Source organism: Myzus persicae, unplaced genomic scaffold (assembly GCF_001856785.1).
Source record: "Myzus persicae strain clone G006 unplaced genomic scaffold, MPER_G0061.0, whole genome shotgun sequence".
Lineage (NCBI taxonomy): Eukaryota > Metazoa > Arthropoda > Insecta > Hemiptera > Aphididae > Myzus > Myzus persicae.
The window spans coordinates 26,077-44,373 of NW_019103659.1; the positions used below are offsets into that span (position 1 = coordinate 26,077).

The 18,297-nt window shown below is 31.4% G+C and overlaps 3 protein-coding genes across 4 annotated transcripts; all 3 read left to right on the forward strand.

The window, feature by feature from the left end:
* The first annotated feature begins 1,081 nt into the window (after window positions 1-1,081).
* Window positions 1,082-6,298, forward strand: LOC111034994 (gustatory receptor for sugar taste 43a-like). 2 transcript variants are annotated; one of them, XM_022316466.1, is made up of 6 exons: window positions 1,082-1,220; window positions 1,651-1,737; window positions 2,662-2,911; window positions 5,812-5,880; window positions 5,961-6,050; window positions 6,125-6,298. In XM_022316466.1, exons 1-6 carry the CDS (start codon window positions 1,102-1,104, stop codon window positions 6,185-6,187), a joined length of 678 nt encoding a protein of 225 aa, XP_022172158.1. In that variant the 5' UTR covers window positions 1,082-1,101; the 3' UTR covers window positions 6,188-6,298. The 2 variants fall into 2 exon arrangements, with proteins under 2 accessions (XP_022172158.1, XP_022172157.1); XM_022316465.1 differs by lacking the exons at window positions 1,082-1,220; window positions 1,651-1,737; window positions 2,662-2,911 and adding an exon at window positions 2,919-5,415.
* Window positions 6,299-6,369: 71 nt separating this feature from the next.
* LOC111034995 lies at window positions 6,370-17,086 on the forward strand. The gene is made up of 5 exons (XM_022316467.1): window positions 6,370-6,505; window positions 10,786-11,750; window positions 11,985-12,053; window positions 16,629-16,718; window positions 16,930-17,086. Exons 2-5 carry the CDS (start codon window positions 10,812-10,814, stop codon window positions 16,990-16,992), a joined length of 1,161 nt encoding a protein of 386 aa, XP_022172159.1. The 5' UTR covers window positions 6,370-6,505; window positions 10,786-10,811; the 3' UTR covers window positions 16,993-17,086.
* On the forward strand, window positions 13,289-16,562 carry LOC111034993 (piggyBac transposable element-derived protein 3-like). The gene is made up of 2 exons (XM_022316464.1): window positions 13,289-14,022; window positions 14,129-16,562. Exons 1-2 carry the CDS (start codon window positions 13,878-13,880, stop codon window positions 15,835-15,837), a joined length of 1,854 nt encoding a protein of 617 aa, XP_022172156.1. The 5' UTR covers window positions 13,289-13,877; the 3' UTR covers window positions 15,838-16,562.
* Window positions 17,087-18,297: the final 1,211 nt, after the last annotated feature.

Sequence of the window (18,297 nt, forward strand, 5' to 3'; positions counted from 1 at the left end):
TATGACTACAATTTAAAAATATTGTTTTGTCTATTTTTCTTGACTACATTTTAAGGATTAAATATTTATTTTATAGTAACATACTTAAATATGATACTTAATTCTTATCAAATATATAATATTTTTATTTATACTATTTTCAATTAATTTCTATTTTGCTTTTTATTCAAAACTTATTTTGTTGCAATCCTTAATATATTTGCTGATGTCATTCATTTTTATTTAGTCATTACTAATGACCTGTTTATTATGACAAGTACTGTGTGTCAACCTTTCCAATTTAAAATAAACATATACATATTCCTTTTCTTTGTTAAAAGAGTGATAGCTTATGTTAGTTAAAGCTTAATAAAAGTGCATCATTTTTATATCTATGGTCTAGTTGGAATTCTCTTGTTGTGTGTTTACTAGTGTAGTATTATACTGCTTAAAACTTGTACCAAAGAAGATTAGTATTGACTATTAAGTATGTCATCTCCAAGTGTTTATCAATCCTTCCGTAAAATTAATATAATATCTCGAATATTTGGTGTCATGCCATTGAAAATGGTACCAGGAGACCAGATAAGTGGTCCTATTTGTTTAATATCTACATTTGATTATGTATACTCAGTTGTTTTACTTATTGTATCTATTGCGCATGGGATATTGGCTCCGTTTTATGTGTTGCATACAATCATGCCATATGCGTATCAACACTCAATGTTTACAGTAGGATCAGATGTGCAACAACCCGTCAATGCAATGGAATCAATAATCGATGAAGAAGAAATCAGTGAAATGGCTACTGTCATGAAAATTCTTAATCCAATTATGATATCCTTGTCTAGTATTTGTAGCAGATTGGTCGCACTCACATTTCTCCACCGCAGGTTTAGTGAATTTATTACAGTTTTGCACAACACGGATAGACTGATGGATGTTACCATCAAGTCACACATTTCCACTGCAAGCAAGACATTCCTACAAACCATTGACAAGTATCTGTTATGATATTTTGCCCTGATTGGCGTACCAGTGAATATTTTTTATATATATACTGTGTCAGCCGTAAACAGCAAGGCTGGTATTGTATGGTGTATTATACTTGCATTCAATAATATGGCCTGTTTTAGCACAGACATGCAGTTTATCCGTTGTGCATGCATGTTGCACTATCGTTTTAGAGTCATTAACAACCAGCTCGAGACATTTGCATCCATATGGAATTTTAAACGTGGGTTAGTGTAACTACCTAAAAATATATTTTGATTTTTTAAATTTCATTAATATCGAATTATTTTTAAATTAATTTGTGTGTTGTAAAAAGGTAAAAAGGTACCTTGTAAAAAAGTAATAACCATTTAAAGTTTACAGTATACTAAATAAAATTATGAACTTTTGTCTATTGCCTTACGATTAATGTTAAATGAGAAGATACCTAACTTTATATTCATATTTTGAATCCTGGGAAATCTGATTAATCTATAACGTCTATATCTGATCATTTACTATATAATAATAGTAGGCAGTTGTAGGCTCGAAGTATAGAACAATAAAATGCTCGAAGTAGTTATGTGTCTATTCACGATTCACTAGGTGTGAACTGTATAATTATGCATCGTGATAATTAAGAACAGTTATAAACTTATAAATAAAACTTATTTTCAGTGCTTTGGTTGAAAGAAAATCTTGTCAATCGTTTTTGAGTGAACTATCATATGGCCACAACATATGTGATTCTATCGAAATGTATAGGTAAGTCGTAAGTACATTGTTCATATAGTGCATGCTTCATAGCCAATAGGTAGGTTTGATTACATTCGAGTTATTTGAAATAACTGTTGAACGGATTTCCAAAAAATCAGAAAAGGATCAAAACATTTTAGTCATGGTGATTGAAAAAATTAAGGGGGCATAGCCCCTATTGTCCACATTGAACATTATTTTCAGAGAAATTGCATGAAAAATTTAGTAAATATGTTTATTGGGATCTTCTACACTCAGTGGTTGAGAACCACTGCACCACTAAACGTCTACAGTACCCATATTATATTCTTTTCTATTAGGTAGTGTACCTATGACCTACCTACCCTTTAATTCTGATATTTGGAAATATCTGAAAATTGGTAAAATATCTATAACTTACCCACAGAAGACAATTATATGGTTGTTAATTGTTATTGTATCGAATTCTTTCATCGTTGATATATTTTTGGCTATTTAGTAACAATTAATTAAACGAGGTACACATAATATATGGGTGTACAATTATTTAAATATTAAATAGGTAAACAAAAATAAAAATATATATATAGGTACCGATAGTACTATGGTAATGTCTGAAACAAAAAGCACCTGAGTGGAATAGAGAAGAATAAGAAATAATTTTGTTTTAAACCTTTCAAAAATTATCAACGGAATTTTCGTGTAAATCCATGTCGTGGAAGAAGATGGAACTTAGTTTCTGCGTTATTACTTATATAGCTAGATATTAACTAGGTATATCATTTAACATGTTGTGTTCCTGATTATAAAGTAACAGTTAAAAACAATTGCTATAGCTATAGGTTTTTAGCTCCGCTAAATCGATTTCACATGTAGCTCAAAGTATAATTTACCTATTTTCTTGATTCTTACAGAAATTGATTGACTGACAAATAAAACATTTGTTTTTCTTAGATATTGTTATGGACAATTTTGCAACATGGTGTGCCAATTAAATTCTACATATCAATTGCATCTTTTGGGATGCATTTCAGCATGTTTTTTAAAAATATTGTTCAATCTGTATTTTTCTATGTTTGGATACGTCATTGGTACTAATGGTCAAAGAGAACAAGATGAACTAATAAGAGCTATCTTTTGGAATGTATTTTATGGAATGAGATTCTTGACCATCATTTATGTAGCTAATGCTACGTGCAAACAAGTAAGTCTGAGTACTTAGTCAGTAACATGTAAACAGTAACTATACTCAATACTTAGGTGTGCGACATATAACCGTGGTTAGTAGTAGGACCTGTGCTAGTTATTATTTTTAAATACAGGCGTTATTCAGTTTTTAATTTCTACATAATTTGATTATTCTTCAAAAAATACCACTCTCTGTCATTGGAGTTAATCTTTAATATGGTTAAAAACCATTTTTCCTTGTTTAACCGACAGCAGAGAAGGCTGTGTGTGAACAATTATACTATTCTTCTGTTGACTGCTGCCATCGTTTATTTATGCCCAAATTCTGCAAAAATAGCGTAATGCAAACTGCAGTATACATATTACACATGACATCCGACAATTGCATTTTACGAACATTACCTTACATAATAATGATTAACATTATAATTTATAAGAATGGTGCGCCGGTCTATTCCCGGCCCGTGTTTTCAAGGTTCTCGTTTTTCTAGACCCCGTTTGTCTGAGAAGGGCTCAGTCAGTCGGATATGACTAAAAACCTGAACCATAGAAGTTTTAATTAACACTTTTAACATAATTTAATATACTGACGAGTGACGAGGTTTAGTTAGAAAATATTTAGGGGGTCTTGGGGAGTATTTTTTGAGAGAGCGGGTCAGCATTCACCCTGTTATCCACCCATTTTTTTTTGTTTTCAAAATATCAACGAGGTCCAATTTTCTATCAAAAACTGCCCTCAGAGTAAGTTGAAGATCGAATCATTTTTTCTTCTATAAAACTTGTAGGTGTTTATACATAATTGTAAAATCAATATCTAATATTTATTACATTTATTATTTTAAACATATTGATTAAATTCGTCAATGCCTAAATTAAAGGATTAAAATGATATTAGAATAAAATACACATTTGACTGCAGAAAACTAGGTAATTAAGTAAATTAATAATTTTACTTCATGATTAAAATGCGATCATTTTTCAATGTCTATGACTAGTTTTGTTTAGATTTATTATGATTATTAATTAATAATTATAAAATATATTTTTATTTTTTAGTTATTTTTAATTATTTTAATACACGTAATACATTGATCATATTGGCATATATTATGACAAATTCCACCTATAGTATCCAGTAGTACCTGTCATATTATAAGGTAATCATTAAAATAGAGACTGCAAATCGATAACTATTCACTATATTATGTTCGTGTTAGGTATTATAGGTAGGCACTTATATAGAATTCGTAGTGATGTCGATCAAAATATTGGTATTGACGCGTCGTACAGTTGAACCGTCTTGTTTATTATAACGAGTTCATACCTAACAAAATAAGTAAAACACAAGTGATTATTCCATGTAATCGTTAAATATTTTTCTAAAAATGTTCTTATAGGTAAATAACTTAAATTATTTTAATGGTCGCAATGTGGGTAGGTAAGTATTGTAAGAACTTGTACGAATCAAATAGTATGCAGGGTTAAAATAGCTAGGTAGGTATGTCAAAGCGTGCAAACTATGTCACTGTGGTTGCAATGTTTTTTAATCTGTGTAACATAAAAAATATATTTCAATATAATTTTTCTGAAAAATGTCAAATTATATTTTCTATCGTGATAATCATTACGTGTGTGTTCAACTTGATCAGTGCACCGCTGGTCGTGCCGTGCGTGGTCGACGACTGGTCTGACGTGTTGTCGACATCATTGACAGTAGTGCAGTCTAGGGTAGTGGCCGTCGCTTCATTTCTATCCAGAGCAATCGTGTTGTACAACGTGTATTTTAATAAGTATCAAAAGTACAAGACGACGTTGGAGAGTTCTAACATCTACTCGCCAATGACCGCCGCCGCTTGGAGCCAGTATAAATTGTATTCACTCGTGACCGCATCGTTGTGTCTGATTTTCATGCTGCCAACGAACTTCGTAAAACTGTACAGCATGTACTACAAACACCTCGATGGGTCCCTATTGGTGGTGCATTTCTTCTTCTTTTACTTACAAAATTTCAGCATGTACTTGATCGAAAACGATTTCGCCAATCGGTGTTTCGTGGTGTACTTGACGTTCCGAAACATTAACGACGATTTGAACAGGATGAAAACCGAGCATATCGACCGCGACAGATTTCCGTTCTTCGGGAAAGATGAAGGTGACCCGTGGTCGAATGCTGCACCGTCGTCGACGTCGCGTGTCGTCGTTTACGATAAAGATTTTTACTGTCCAAGGGACAAGGCGCACCCTTTGACCAACATCGTGGAGATCTTGAAAATCAGACACTGGTTAACCCGCGAAGCCGTAGTCGACATAAACTATCTGTTCGGAAATCACTTAGGATTGTCGATACTCTCCTTGGGCGTTCTTGTATTGTTGGACGTATACACCGGCGTGTTCCACTCCTTTGCTAATAACCGCGTGGATAAGAAAATATTTCGATCGACGCTGTTATTCTTCAGGGTACTGCAGTACTCTTATAGGTTCTGTGTAATTACTATCCTTTCAAATGTAACGGCCAAAGAGGTAAATTAAAACTTGTCTGTAGTCTGTACGATGTACCTAAATTATAGTTCTGTAAGACTGTAAATATTCTGTAAATATTATAGCTGCGTGCTTGTGTCTCAGTTGATTAATAACGATTAATGAAGGTTGGGGTGCATTTGAGTTCAGAACTCATGATTACGATGAAAAAAAAATGATTAGACGCTTACTTAGGTCCAACGTTCAACATTTGTGATTTATGTCAAATGATGAAAAAAAAATCTGAACTTAAGAATATACAATTTAGTCGTTTAACCTAACCTATGTACCTACATTAATATCGAAACTCTAGGTTTAATTTGTTGATAGACAATCGCAACCTGTAGCTATACTGGCTGCCATTATTCATTAATGAATTGATTAATTATTTTGTTCTAGGCGGTGAATGCAAAAACATTAATAACTGATATAAACAATAGGTATTTGGATACTAGTACACAGGAAGAGGTGAGGATACATATAATAATATAACATAATTGTTTTTCATTGTTAATTTGTATTAATGAAAACCGATTAACTTACTATAGCTTCAACTTTTCTACACTCAAATATCTAGTCGTTGCATTGAGTTCACTGCTTGTGATTTATTCACTTTAAACACCCGTCTCATCACTTCAGTAAGTATAGGTACTTTTAATTTATGGTAAGAACGAAAAATGTCTTGTTTAAATGATTTGTTTGTTTTGTATAGGCTATAGCTGCTGGTGCCACTTATCTAGTTATTTTAGTGCAATTTCATTCTGGAAAAAATTAAATCTATTAACATTTTGCATACCTACTCAATGAAGTGTTTAAATTTACGCGTTTGATTTATGCGAACGATCACGATGTAATAAATAATATAGATTATAATTTTTAGACAATATATATTTAATACTAGGTATAACTTGGAATATTGTTTTATTAGAATCATCCTTTAAGTATTTGATTCTTCGGAAATGTCCAAATTTTTTTTAGAACTATTGCATCTATAGAAAAGGTGCAGGCTGCAATGTTACCGGGTACCGGTCAGTGGTTTAGAATATTTTAGTATGCTGTTTCATCTTTCATGATTAAACTGATTATAAACCAAGTAGGTACATTAATACATAACTAGTAACCTACACAATCTAACTAAAATGTGCTATTCAGTATATCATATACAACTGTGTTTTATATTTTAGTTACATGTTTTTTATAGGTACTTACGCATGCTAATTATTGACCACTTAGTAATACGGTAGGTATTTAATAAGTGGCAATGTTTCAAAATACTATACTATATTGGTGTATAATGGTGTATTATTAATTATTTAGTAGGTATAGACTATATAGGTATATAGAAAAACCTACCTATTATATAGGTACTATTGATTTTAAATAACATAATAATTAATATGTAGGTATAATAACTAATAAGGTGTATACCTGTTATATTAGGTATTATTAGTATTATTATATCATCGTTGATTTATGTATGACCTCATCCTGGATATACTAATTTCACTCGTTTTAAATGAAAATCCTTTTTTCACCTATTTAGACAAAATTATAGTATGGTAGTTACTAGTCAGTGGTTGGGCTCGGTTGGGGTGCTATTTCGTTTGTAATGCACTTATGTTACGGTTAGTTCCCAACAAAATAGCTCGCAGCTGCTACTTTTTTTAAATGTGTTTTTAAACTAGTATTAAGTTTCAGTGCTATAGTTAAAATTTAGAGAACTAATTTTTTGCTCTATTTGTTAATCATTTTTAGTTCTAACATGTTTAATTAAAAGGACAAAATACCAAATATTTTCGAGAATTCAAAAAGCCCGAAAAAGTGTTAACGAAAATAAAATATTTTATTGTCTCATACTCTTATAGTCTTATCTATAATCTGCGTATATGCTTATTATAAATTTATATTAAACATACTTGTACTTTGTAGGCAGTTTAACTACTAATAGTTTCCATGTGTTACTTGTAATTTGTATTATCTTGCATTGCATAAGCCAGTATCGTCGCCAGAATTCTTTTCGGTGGGGAGGGCTTTTTTTGAGTGGGGGCTAAAATATTTTATTGTTAGAGCCAGGGTATTACCGGATATAGTAAGTCTGATATTTAGGAGGGTTTTAAGCCCTGAAGCCCCCCCCCTAACTACAGCAATGCCGCAAGCAGTGGGCATTATAATATTTAACATAGGTACCTACCTATACTAACATAATTTTATACAATTTATTTAACCATGGAATAGATTATTTTAAATTTTTAAATATTTTAATTGTCATCAAATAGGTTTCAACAAGGTAGGTAGCAACAAATGATAATGTTAACGCATACAGTACATTTTAACTCACTATAGTCTATACTCTATAGCAGCTTTTCCCAAACTCTTGTCTGGGCTGGCCCGGTAATTTATATTTTTCACCTTCCTGACCCACCAACATATTTTACATTTATCATTATGTAATAAAACGCAAAATAAAACACATTTGAATCATCTCTCCCGTCTATTTGACTTCTTCTTCATACTTTACAGTTTAAATTATCAAACGAAAATGGTAAATAACAAATTTAATATGAGAATTTCATTAAATTCTGAGACCCGGTATTAAATTTTGATGGCCCGGTAGTGGGTCGCCACCCACTATTTGTTAAACGCTGCTCTATAGTATGTATAGTAAACTACAAACTGTGTAAATTGTATAAAGAGTGTAGAGCGACGATGTTAATCGCTACAAATAAATTATAACTGTTGTCACTACAATTAGGACACTAATCCTGACCACTGTATAAATGGGTAAATTATAATTATTGAAATTTATATAATACTAATATGTATCTATCATAGAGAACACCAAATACCAATAACAGTATATCACTCAATCACTGTATGTCTATATGTACATCAAACTTTTTTTTCTAAACCTTAAAATGAATTAGGCCCTTTCCTTTAACAAAAAAAATTTTAAAAAATACCTATTTAATAATAATTAAAAAAAATTAAAATATTTACTGATCAAAATTAAGTTGCCTTTTTACTGGCACGAGAATTTTGTGCACATCCTATATTTTCTTTAATATCTAAAAACATCCCATCGAAGATCGTTTCATGAAAACTGTCGTTCGTTTAAACATTTTAAACTTCCGTGTATACAGTTAACGCTACACATGTTATGTATGCCTGCAGTCATGATAAACTGCAGGGAAAAAAATTAAGGAAGCACCTATATTATTATTTATTACCATTGTTGTATATGTCTGTGGTCTGTTGTTTGTTGTTGAAAATGATAGACACCTATATTTAATGTTAAGGTCTTTTGCGTGGGCCAATATTAAATATTAATAATGAAAACATAAAATCTCAATCATACCTTTTTTTTTTTTAAATAGAGTATTTACAATCTGTAGTTTATACATACGATAAGTAAATATGATAACAAGAAAAGGTAGGTAACATGAATGGCGTGAGGAGGGAGGTCCACCAATGTGGATACCCACTAACTTGGGTTAATCATACCTATAACCAAGTTCTCGATGTAAACAAAATTGAGGCTAAAATCTTTGTACACACTCCTTAAGTCATATGATCCATCTATATGAAGATGTTATTGAAATTTAATAGAAAAGGACCTACTTTACAAATAGTGAGAAACTGTCAACACAGACTTGATTATTTGGATTTTTTTTGAATATAATTTTGGCTTGGCAATTATAATCTTACCGAGACTTACATGTTAGTTTCGATCATATAATATGACTTGTTTAAAATCAGTATAATTTCCAAGGCCGTAGCCAGTGGGGGTTTAGGGTTCAGACCCCCCCCGAATTTTTTTTTTTGAAATAATATTGAATAGTTTTAAATGCCTATTATATTTTATACGTGTCACTGTGATTACAACACATAAAAAAATAAAACGGTTTAACGGTATATTTAATATTTATATTGTGTTAGATAAGCGATAACTAATCTTAATGTACTTTTGTAAAACCTAATGTATAGCTCACACAATATCTACAGTATCTAATCTTAATTAAGATAACCCCCCCCCCCCCCCCGAAATATTTTTTCTGGCTACGGCCTTGATAATTTCATATGGTAAACTTAAACCATCAGTATCAATGATTGACATTTTGTACACATTTTGTTGGTCAAATTGTTCCTGTCATGCACTGTGACAATCAACTACAATATCTGTAACTATTTTTTCAGCCAAATAGCTCGGTTGAATTTACTTGTATTCACTCACTGAATTATTAGACAGAAACAATTGTATTGTACGAGAAAAATTCTATCAGCATTTTCTTTTAAGATAAACCATGATTTCAGTAATTGTAACTTATGTTCTTTTCATTGCAATTGTACATTTTAAAACATTCAATTTGATTACATCATAATCTTATCCTATTCCAAAATCTAAGTTCATGCCATAAAGTGTGACCTGTTATTCTCTGATTTTTTATTTGTATAATATTTCCAAATTAATAACTAAAAATAAAAACACTCGTCTTATAGGTACTATAGCGATTTACAATGCTTCACATAAGTTTGATTGGAAGTAACGAATTCTGAAACACGCTAAATTCTGTATACCTACCTACTCACGACTGTTGTATTTATGCTTGAAATTTAGATGGTTCAATCGATATTTTCTCTCTGCGCTGCTCAGTTGAGTGTTCTCACTGAATACCCATTGCACCCCGACCCCAACGTTTCACTTATCGTTCACTCCAATTTCTCAACATGCCAACTTACTATTCACTACGACATACAAGTTAAAATACATAAAGGAAACTAAAATAAATAAATAAAAGAGAAAATAAATATATAGATGGAATAATTATGCGTACTTATTACTTATACTTACGTACATTATACCCTCATTAGTACACGTTGTTCTATGTGTATTACATTTTTATTACCACTTCTTATAACGAGGAAGAAAAGTGTTTTTCTCAAGTACAACACTATAAAGCAGAATAAAAATTGTTTTTATAATATACTCCTCAATTTAATTGTCAGCATACCTGCTTGAAGTATTCGTAGTATGTGTGATGTGCAAACTAACAGTCGAGTGTTGGAACGGTGGGCAAAAACGAAAACACAATAATATATAACACATATAGCCTATAGGTACCTATATAGACATCGGGTTATGTGTCTTTATAATTAAATTTCTCGATGTTTACACTGCACGACTATTACAATACTGACCGCGACGTCATGGGGTAATCACTAATAATACATTATAATAGGTAAACAAAACCGTTTATAGTATGGATAATATATTATATAGGTCTTGGGGCTGCATGCAGTAGACTGTTCTGAGTATGTTTATAGCCGCAGTAAGTATTATATAGTATTATTATAATACTTAAATATTGGTTACAGGTATACACTGCATAATTGTATGCGCTATGTGGCTGATCCGGACGTTTTGGAGACTTTGCGGAGTGTTCAACATCGACCTGTCGTACAACAAGTTTCAAAACGCGTACTCCGTGCTGCTGATTGCCACGTGCGTGTACAATTTCGCGAACGCTTCGCAGGTCATATGCAAATTGGACCACTGGTGCTCCACGTTCTCGTCGACGCTGACGGCCGTGTATGACAGGGTGTTGTCGTCCGCCGTGTTCTTCTCCCGGATCTCGGTCGTGTACGAATGCGAGCCGAACATGTCCAGGTATCGGGCGACCATCAGAGCGTTCGAGGCATACTCGCCACCGTCGGCCACGGAGCTCCGGCGGCACAGGGCGTTTTCACTGGCCGTGGTCACCGCGTGCCTGGTCATCATCGTGCCAACCAACGCGATCTGCATGTACTACTTGTGCCGCTACGAGCCCAACTCGGACGCGTCACTGTTCGTCTACCAGCTGTTCATGTACGTCCAAAACCTGAGCATGTGCTGCATCGAGACGCAATTCGTCGTGCAGTGTTTCAAAGTCTACACCAAGTTTCGCGGCATCAACGACGATCTGAAGAGGCTGAAAGACGAAAATATCAACCGCTCCGAGTACCCGTTCATGTCTCCAGCGTGCTCGTCGTCGCCGTCGTCGGCTATCGTGTACGACAAAGACTTTTACCGTCCGCGGTTCATGAGCCACCCGACGGCCAACACGGTCGAGTTGCTCAGGATCAAACATTGGCTGATCCGCCAGTCGATTGACGCTCTCAATAACCTGTTCGGCGTGCACATGGGACTGTCGGTGTTCTATCTGTGGCTCATGGCCCTGTTCGATATTTATTACGAAATGTTCTACAGATCTCGGTCGGGACTGCTGGTCTACAGTTGGCTGCTGCAATACACGTTGAGGCTGTTGTTGATCATATTGATGGCGCACTTTACCACAAAACAGGTACTGAAAATATAATCCCTCTCTATCTTTCCCTATCTTTTCGATATAAAAGCGGTGTATCTGCATTAAGTTCTGACATATAGTATATATATGTCAGAACTTCGTGATACACTCTATATACATATATGCACAATGTACATAATAGTTTAACACTTGTAAGTTGTAATTTAATTTTACCTAATGGGTACCTATATAATATCTTAAATATTAATACCTTTATAATATTATGTACAGGCACTCGAATCGAAATCGCTTATCACGGATACCAGTAACGTAATTATGGATAGTAGTACCAAAGAAGAGGTAATAATTATTAATATGACTATATGCGTGCTATACTAAGCAATACACGTGGGTGCGATGTCCTCATAATAATAAAGAAGGAAATAAAAACGATTATTTATTCCCCATTTTTTGGGGCCTTGAAATCAAAATGAAAAATTTTGGTTTTAATTATTTCACATATTATTATATCAACATTATCAGTATTATGATTTTTGATTAGATTTCGAACATCATTTTTCTTTCTTTTCAATTTAAAATTCTGATTAATTCTGATTTCTAACCACGAGAACCGGGTCATAGTTCCCTTGGCTATGTAACATACCTATAAGAAAACCTAATAGGTACCAGGTACCTACATATGAACAACATATTATAGATCTATCCTCTATTGTTGAATTTTAAATTTAAATCATTTGTTTTTAACTTTAAATCGATTTGTGTATTATTATTTTGATATAAATTATTGAATTAAATTTTATTCGATTTCAATATAAACTTTGAATATCATAAAAAAAAATTAAATTTTCATATTACTTTTGATTTCTTTAGATGCTTTTTTAGCGATTTTTATCGATATTTAACATTGATTTCAAGCCCTGATTTTTTATTTTCTATTACCTACAAATACATACAGCTGAAGGGCACCCGCATACAATTAGCTCACTAAGTGAAAAATACTTTGTATTTGTATATTTGATTATATATTTTAAAAGTCCAAATTATTAAAAATATTTTCTTAGGAGGTATGCCCGCTCTGGACGTCCCTCAAACAGCTGGTGTTTCATAGTTTTGGTCCCGTCACATGTCATTATCTTATCTTTAAATTAATATTTTTGAATGATGATTTTGAAATACTATTAAAATATTTGTTCTACACTCACAGTTTATAATATTTTATGGTTTACGTGAATTTGAAATACAAGACAAAAACCAGAATCTATAAATGATTATTTTTGCATTTTTAAATAACTAAATAAATCATTATGTCTAAATTTTAGAATTAATTAAATAAAATATTTTATATAAATTAATTTATCATTTAAGTTTTCACTAAAAAAGTGTTTACAGTTAATAAATAAACTAATAAAATATTGTTATTGGAAACAGCTATCTTTTTTATCATATGGAAAACAATTGAAACAACGTGTACCTACTGCATTTTGAAATTTTCAATTTTGGTAATTGTTTGAATACTTTCTATTTGTACTTTAATTTTCTTACTATAAAGCTATAAAATAGTATCCATTTATTAATCACCAAAATATTTTTAAAATATTATTTAAAATAAAATTAGTGTAAATTTATTCAATATTTCACGAAACCTACTCAACTGTTGTAAACTTCTCGGTATTCAATCTAAATAAATTATACTAACTTTTATTTATTTTATTAACCCTTTCCGTCACCCTGTCCTCTATAGAGGACACTTGATTTCCATAAGCTTTATAGACAAATATGATATGGAACTGTGTTCAGTCATAGTGTACTCTCTAGAGGACAAGTATATATTTCTTATTTGCCCGGTTGCTTCGCCTATTATTATCTTCATTATCTGAATTTTTAGTATTAATCTGCGTTATTCCTGGACAAGTAAACATGCTATTATTATACATTTTTGTTTTGTCATTTATCCTAATCGTTATCGCTTTTTAGTATTGTTGATTATTTTTATAAATAATATATGTATTTCTGAATTCAATCTATGCGTTAGATATTAAAAATTTTTATTCGATCGAACGTTATCGTGCGTTATGTACGTGTACTCCGTAAAGGACATTGTGACGCTCCGGTAACTCCGATAACTGTTTTATATTTTTTTAAAGTTGTATAAATATAATAAATATGATTCGTCAAGATCGCCTTAAATTATTAGACGATGATATTTTAAATATACTTGAAAATGGAGATGACTCCGACATCGAGGAATTTGCTAACGACGATGATTTGGGAAATAATTATTGTCACGAGGATTTAAAATTACTTGAAGGTAATTTATATTTTATACTAAATTATGTTACTTTTTACTACATTCTGTAATATTTTATTTCATACAATTTTCAATTTTAATACTTATGGTTTCTTTTTATTGTCAGACTTTTTAACTAATAATGAAGATTTTGATGATATGGGTGAAAATATTGAAGTCGAAATCGACGAAAACGCAGTTGAAGAAAATATAGTAGATAATATTCAAAATGTTGTTCCTACTTCCTCCGTGTCATCTAGCGACTATTTCACCCAACAAGATTTGACTGACAAAAAAAATGTTACTTGGATTCGTGGTGAATACATAACTCTACCTTTTGATATTTTTGAACCACATCTAAATATAACTTTCGACTTGTCTTCTCCACTTCAATTGTTCAGTAATTATTTTTCAGACGAATTATTAGAAACCGCTGTTTTTAACACAAATTTATACGCTGTTCGTAATAATGTACCAAACTTTCCTCCTACTACAGTAGCAGAATTGAAAACGTTTATAGGCATAAATATTTTGATGGGAAATCTTGGTTTACCACGAGTGCGTATGTACTGGGAGCCAAAATTCGCCGTCCCATTAATTTCGGAAAATATGACTTCAAATAGATTTTTTAAATTGAGAAATAATTTACATTTTATAATCGATAAAGACCCGAATACTAATGATAGATTTTGGAAGGTGAGGCCTTTATATGAAGCTATACGAAAATATTGTACTAGTTTACAGCTAGAATCAACATTCAGTGTTGATGAACAAATGGTCCCTTTTAAGGGACAATTAAATGTAAAACAATATATTAAAAACAAACCAACCAAATGGGGCGTAAAATTATTTTGTTTATGTGGAATATCAGGAATGATTTATGATTTTATAATTTATCAAGGATCTACCACGGAAATTAGGCCAGAATATTCTCAATTTGGACAAAGTGCATCTTTAGTAATGCAGTTATCCGAAAGAATTAATGTGCCCAACTGTACATTATTTTTCGATAACTATTTCAGTACATTTTGGCTGTTTGAATGGTTGAAAAATCGAAATATTTATGCTGCCGGTACAATTAGAGTTGATAGGTTTATGAAACCCCCATTTACTACCGATAAAGAAATTAAAAAACACCACAGTAGAGGCTACATGGAAAATTTAATTTGTAATACGTCTGGAGTGGTGTTAACAAAATGGTATGATAATTCAAGTGTAGTTCTGGCTTCAAATTTTTGTGGTATAGGACAAGTTGACCAATGTCGACGTTATGACAAAAAAAATAAAAAATATGTAGACGTTCAAAGACCGGAAGTTGTAGCCCGTTATAATGAAGGAATGGGTGGAGTAGACAAATGTGATCACTTAATATCGTTGTACAGAATTTTTATAAGGTCAAAAAAGTGGACTTTACGCCTCATAACTCATGGAATTGATATAGCTGCAGTGAATTCATGGATTGAGTATAAAAAAGAAGCAAAATCTTTAGGACTTCACGAAAAAAAAATCCTAGATCTTATACACTTTAGACAGTACTTGGCTGAAGCGTTAATTTTATCAGGTAAACCTGTTACAAAAAAAAGAGGTCGTCCTGGTAATAGTTCGTCCACATCTATTTCACCTACATCAACACCAAAAACTAAACAGCAACGACCAATTAATGATGTGCGATTTGATGATATAGGACATACACCAGTATTCCTGGATAAGAAAGAGGCTGGAAGATGTAAGAATTTTGGTTGTAAATCTAAAACGTATGTAAGCTGTAAAAAATGTAGTGTCAACTTATGTATAGCACGTAAGCAAAATTGTTTTGAATCATTTCATTCTAAATAAAAAATAGTTTTAAATATAATTTTGACTTTAAACCATGTAATGTTTTAATTTTAAACTTTTATTTTAATTCCATAGATTATTATTTAATAATTTGATAAATGTTTCTTAATAAAGCATATCTAAATTCATAAGAATCCAAATGATGTAGTATTTTTTGTATTATTTAACATAGATACCTTTACGTCATCTTGTCCTGTTGAGAGGACACATTATATCTCAGGATCAGCCTGTCCAAACAATTTGGGACCAACTTTAAAAAACTTTTAAAATTAAGCTTAATTCAAATTAGTTGAAAAAAAAATTTTTTTTCTTTAAATATAAATATATGACGGAAAGGGTTAAGCATCAATCGAAGCAAAGATCTGAGGTTCTATTGCTGAATGATATAGTCTCCTCTTCATGTATTTCATTTCATGGTACTGAATCTTTTGTCATTTATGTTACTTATTGCTTAGATAATAATGTACCTAAATTAAAGAGATTGAAATATCGCTAATAATATTATACATTTTTAATAAAATTAAATATAAATTCGACATCCGTAGTCTATATGGTGGGAAAGTATGATTTTAAATTAAGATTCTGATCATTATTATTTTGTTGACCCCTTTTGAGTGCCCCTTCACCCACACCTTGGGACGCTTTTAAAAAGTTGGACAATTATTGAAAAAAAACTGAATTGTTGCAAAAAAAACTTCCCATTGGAAACATATATTATTATTAAAACTGTGCTTTTAGGATTTAAGGTATATTACACACACATTTTTGTATTTCAATTTTTTATATTTCAGTTACAATTGTTCATAAATCAAATATGTAGTTCTACAACAGAATTTAATGCGTACGATTTCTTCACGTTGAATACACAAGTCATAAAATCGGTAAGTTACTTGACCAAAAAACCAAAAAAATTTCTGGAATTCAAATTATAATTTTAAACCAAGTAACATCATTATATTGTTTTAAAAGTTATAAAACAAATTAATATACTAAATAAAGACTAAAATTGAATCCCACCAACATTTTAATATTACCTATACTAATAATTTAATAATTACTGCTTTATAGACAATTTAATTATTTGTTATGCAGGCTATTGCTGCTGGTGCTACATGTCTTGTTATTTTGGTACAATTTCACTCTGAGAGAAAATGAATTCACTTACAATAAATATATCTACATAATACAATGATATTTAAACACAAAATGCACGTGACAACAAAATATACGCAACAACTAATGACTATTATATTTAATCAATTTTGCAAAATCTTTTGTTTTCCATCCTACTTCTTTTGACTTATTTCCTTCTTCGAAGAGTGGTGAGATACCTTCTGCAGAAAGATAAGATCGTCGGCTTTTACATGAATAAAATCAAGAGGTAGGTACTTATGTTGAGTTATGTGTAATATAAAAGATTGTCGTTTACTTAATGTATTACGCATTTACGCGTCTACTTTTTTCAACATTTATTTGTTTACTAAAATAGATACGCTTACTTTTCCGGGAAGGACTTGATCGAATTACCAAAACTTCATTGTGCTTTTTACTCATAAGTTATTACCAAGTCTTTGAATGATGTAATTTTCTAATAAACGATTATTAATTTTTCTATCTACTCAATTGTCACACTTACCGTTAATTAATATAAGGATGTTGAAATTGTATGTATAATATTATATCCTATTACTTTTTTTTATGCTCTTAATATTATGAATTTTTTTTATTGTGACGTTAGATTTAGAATAATATTAGTACAAGTTAGTATTAGGTATAAACTTAAAAATAAGAACTACACTTCCTACAAGGCTCCAACACAAGCACTAGCTTGTACACTATGCAAATATATTTGATTAGGTACTAAACTTCTAACAATATAATTTTAAAATATATATATTATATTTTATATTGTGTCTGAAGATTTTAGAATAGTGTTACGACGTAGGTAGTCTGAATTGTCAGAAGAATGAGTTCCTTCAGCGGACCGCCTTACGGTATATATAATATATTACCGTCTCTTATTATAAGAGTGGTGGCTACTTGTTACTCATAGATGGATGTATTACTATGCTGAGCTGATATCAAATTGGTATTCGAGTGGGTTGCCCTTTGATGGCTCCGAACTTCGGAGTCCGAAGTCCGTCTTTTTCCATAATATACTTAGTACCTACCAATTCCACGATGCAGGTCACTAAAATATGGACACATTAAGATAATAATATTGAGTAGATACAAAATGTGAGATAAAAAAGGTGGGCAAGTGGATGTCGCTCTGCTGTACAGTAGGTTACAAGAGGGACACTGTATAATGGATGGAATTAAATTTGAATTCAATGATATAATATCATTGTATAAGAAAAACGATTCTGAGCGGAGGCGGTATGTCAGTCTAGGTATATGAACATAAATATTTTTAAAAAAAATTGACTTATATAATAAATTCCAAATTAATCATATCAG

Excerpts from the sequence above, each read along its gene's own strand:
- LOC111034994 (XM_022316465.1), top strand. The coding sequence starts at position 4,396 with ATGTCAAAGCGTGCAAACTATGTCACTGTGGTTGCAATGTTTTTTAAT. Across the intron at positions 5,416-5,811 it reads CAAATGTAACGGCCAAAGAG|GCGGTGAATGCAAAAACATT; the intron begins GTAAATTAAAAC and ends ATTTTGTTCTAG. Across the intron at positions 6,051-6,124 it reads ACACCCGTCTCATCACTTCA|GCTATAGCTGCTGGTGCCAC; the intron begins GTAAGTATAGGT and ends TGTTTTGTATAG.
- LOC111034995 (XM_022316467.1), top strand. The coding sequence starts at position 10,812 with ATGTGGCTGATCCGGACGTTTTGGAGACTTTGCGGAGTGTTCAACATC. Across the intron at positions 11,751-11,984 it reads CGCACTTTACCACAAAACAG|GCACTCGAATCGAAATCGCT; the intron begins GTACTGAAAATA and ends TATTATGTACAG. Across the intron at positions 16,719-16,929 it reads ATACACAAGTCATAAAATCG|GCTATTGCTGCTGGTGCTAC; the intron begins GTAAGTTACTTG and ends TTTGTTATGCAG.
- LOC111034993 (XM_022316464.1), top strand. The coding sequence starts at position 13,878 with ATGATTCGTCAAGATCGCCTTAAATTATTAGACGATGATATTTTAAAT. Across the intron at positions 14,023-14,128 it reads GGATTTAAAATTACTTGAAG|ACTTTTTAACTAATAATGAA; the intron begins GTAATTTATATT and ends TTTTATTGTCAG.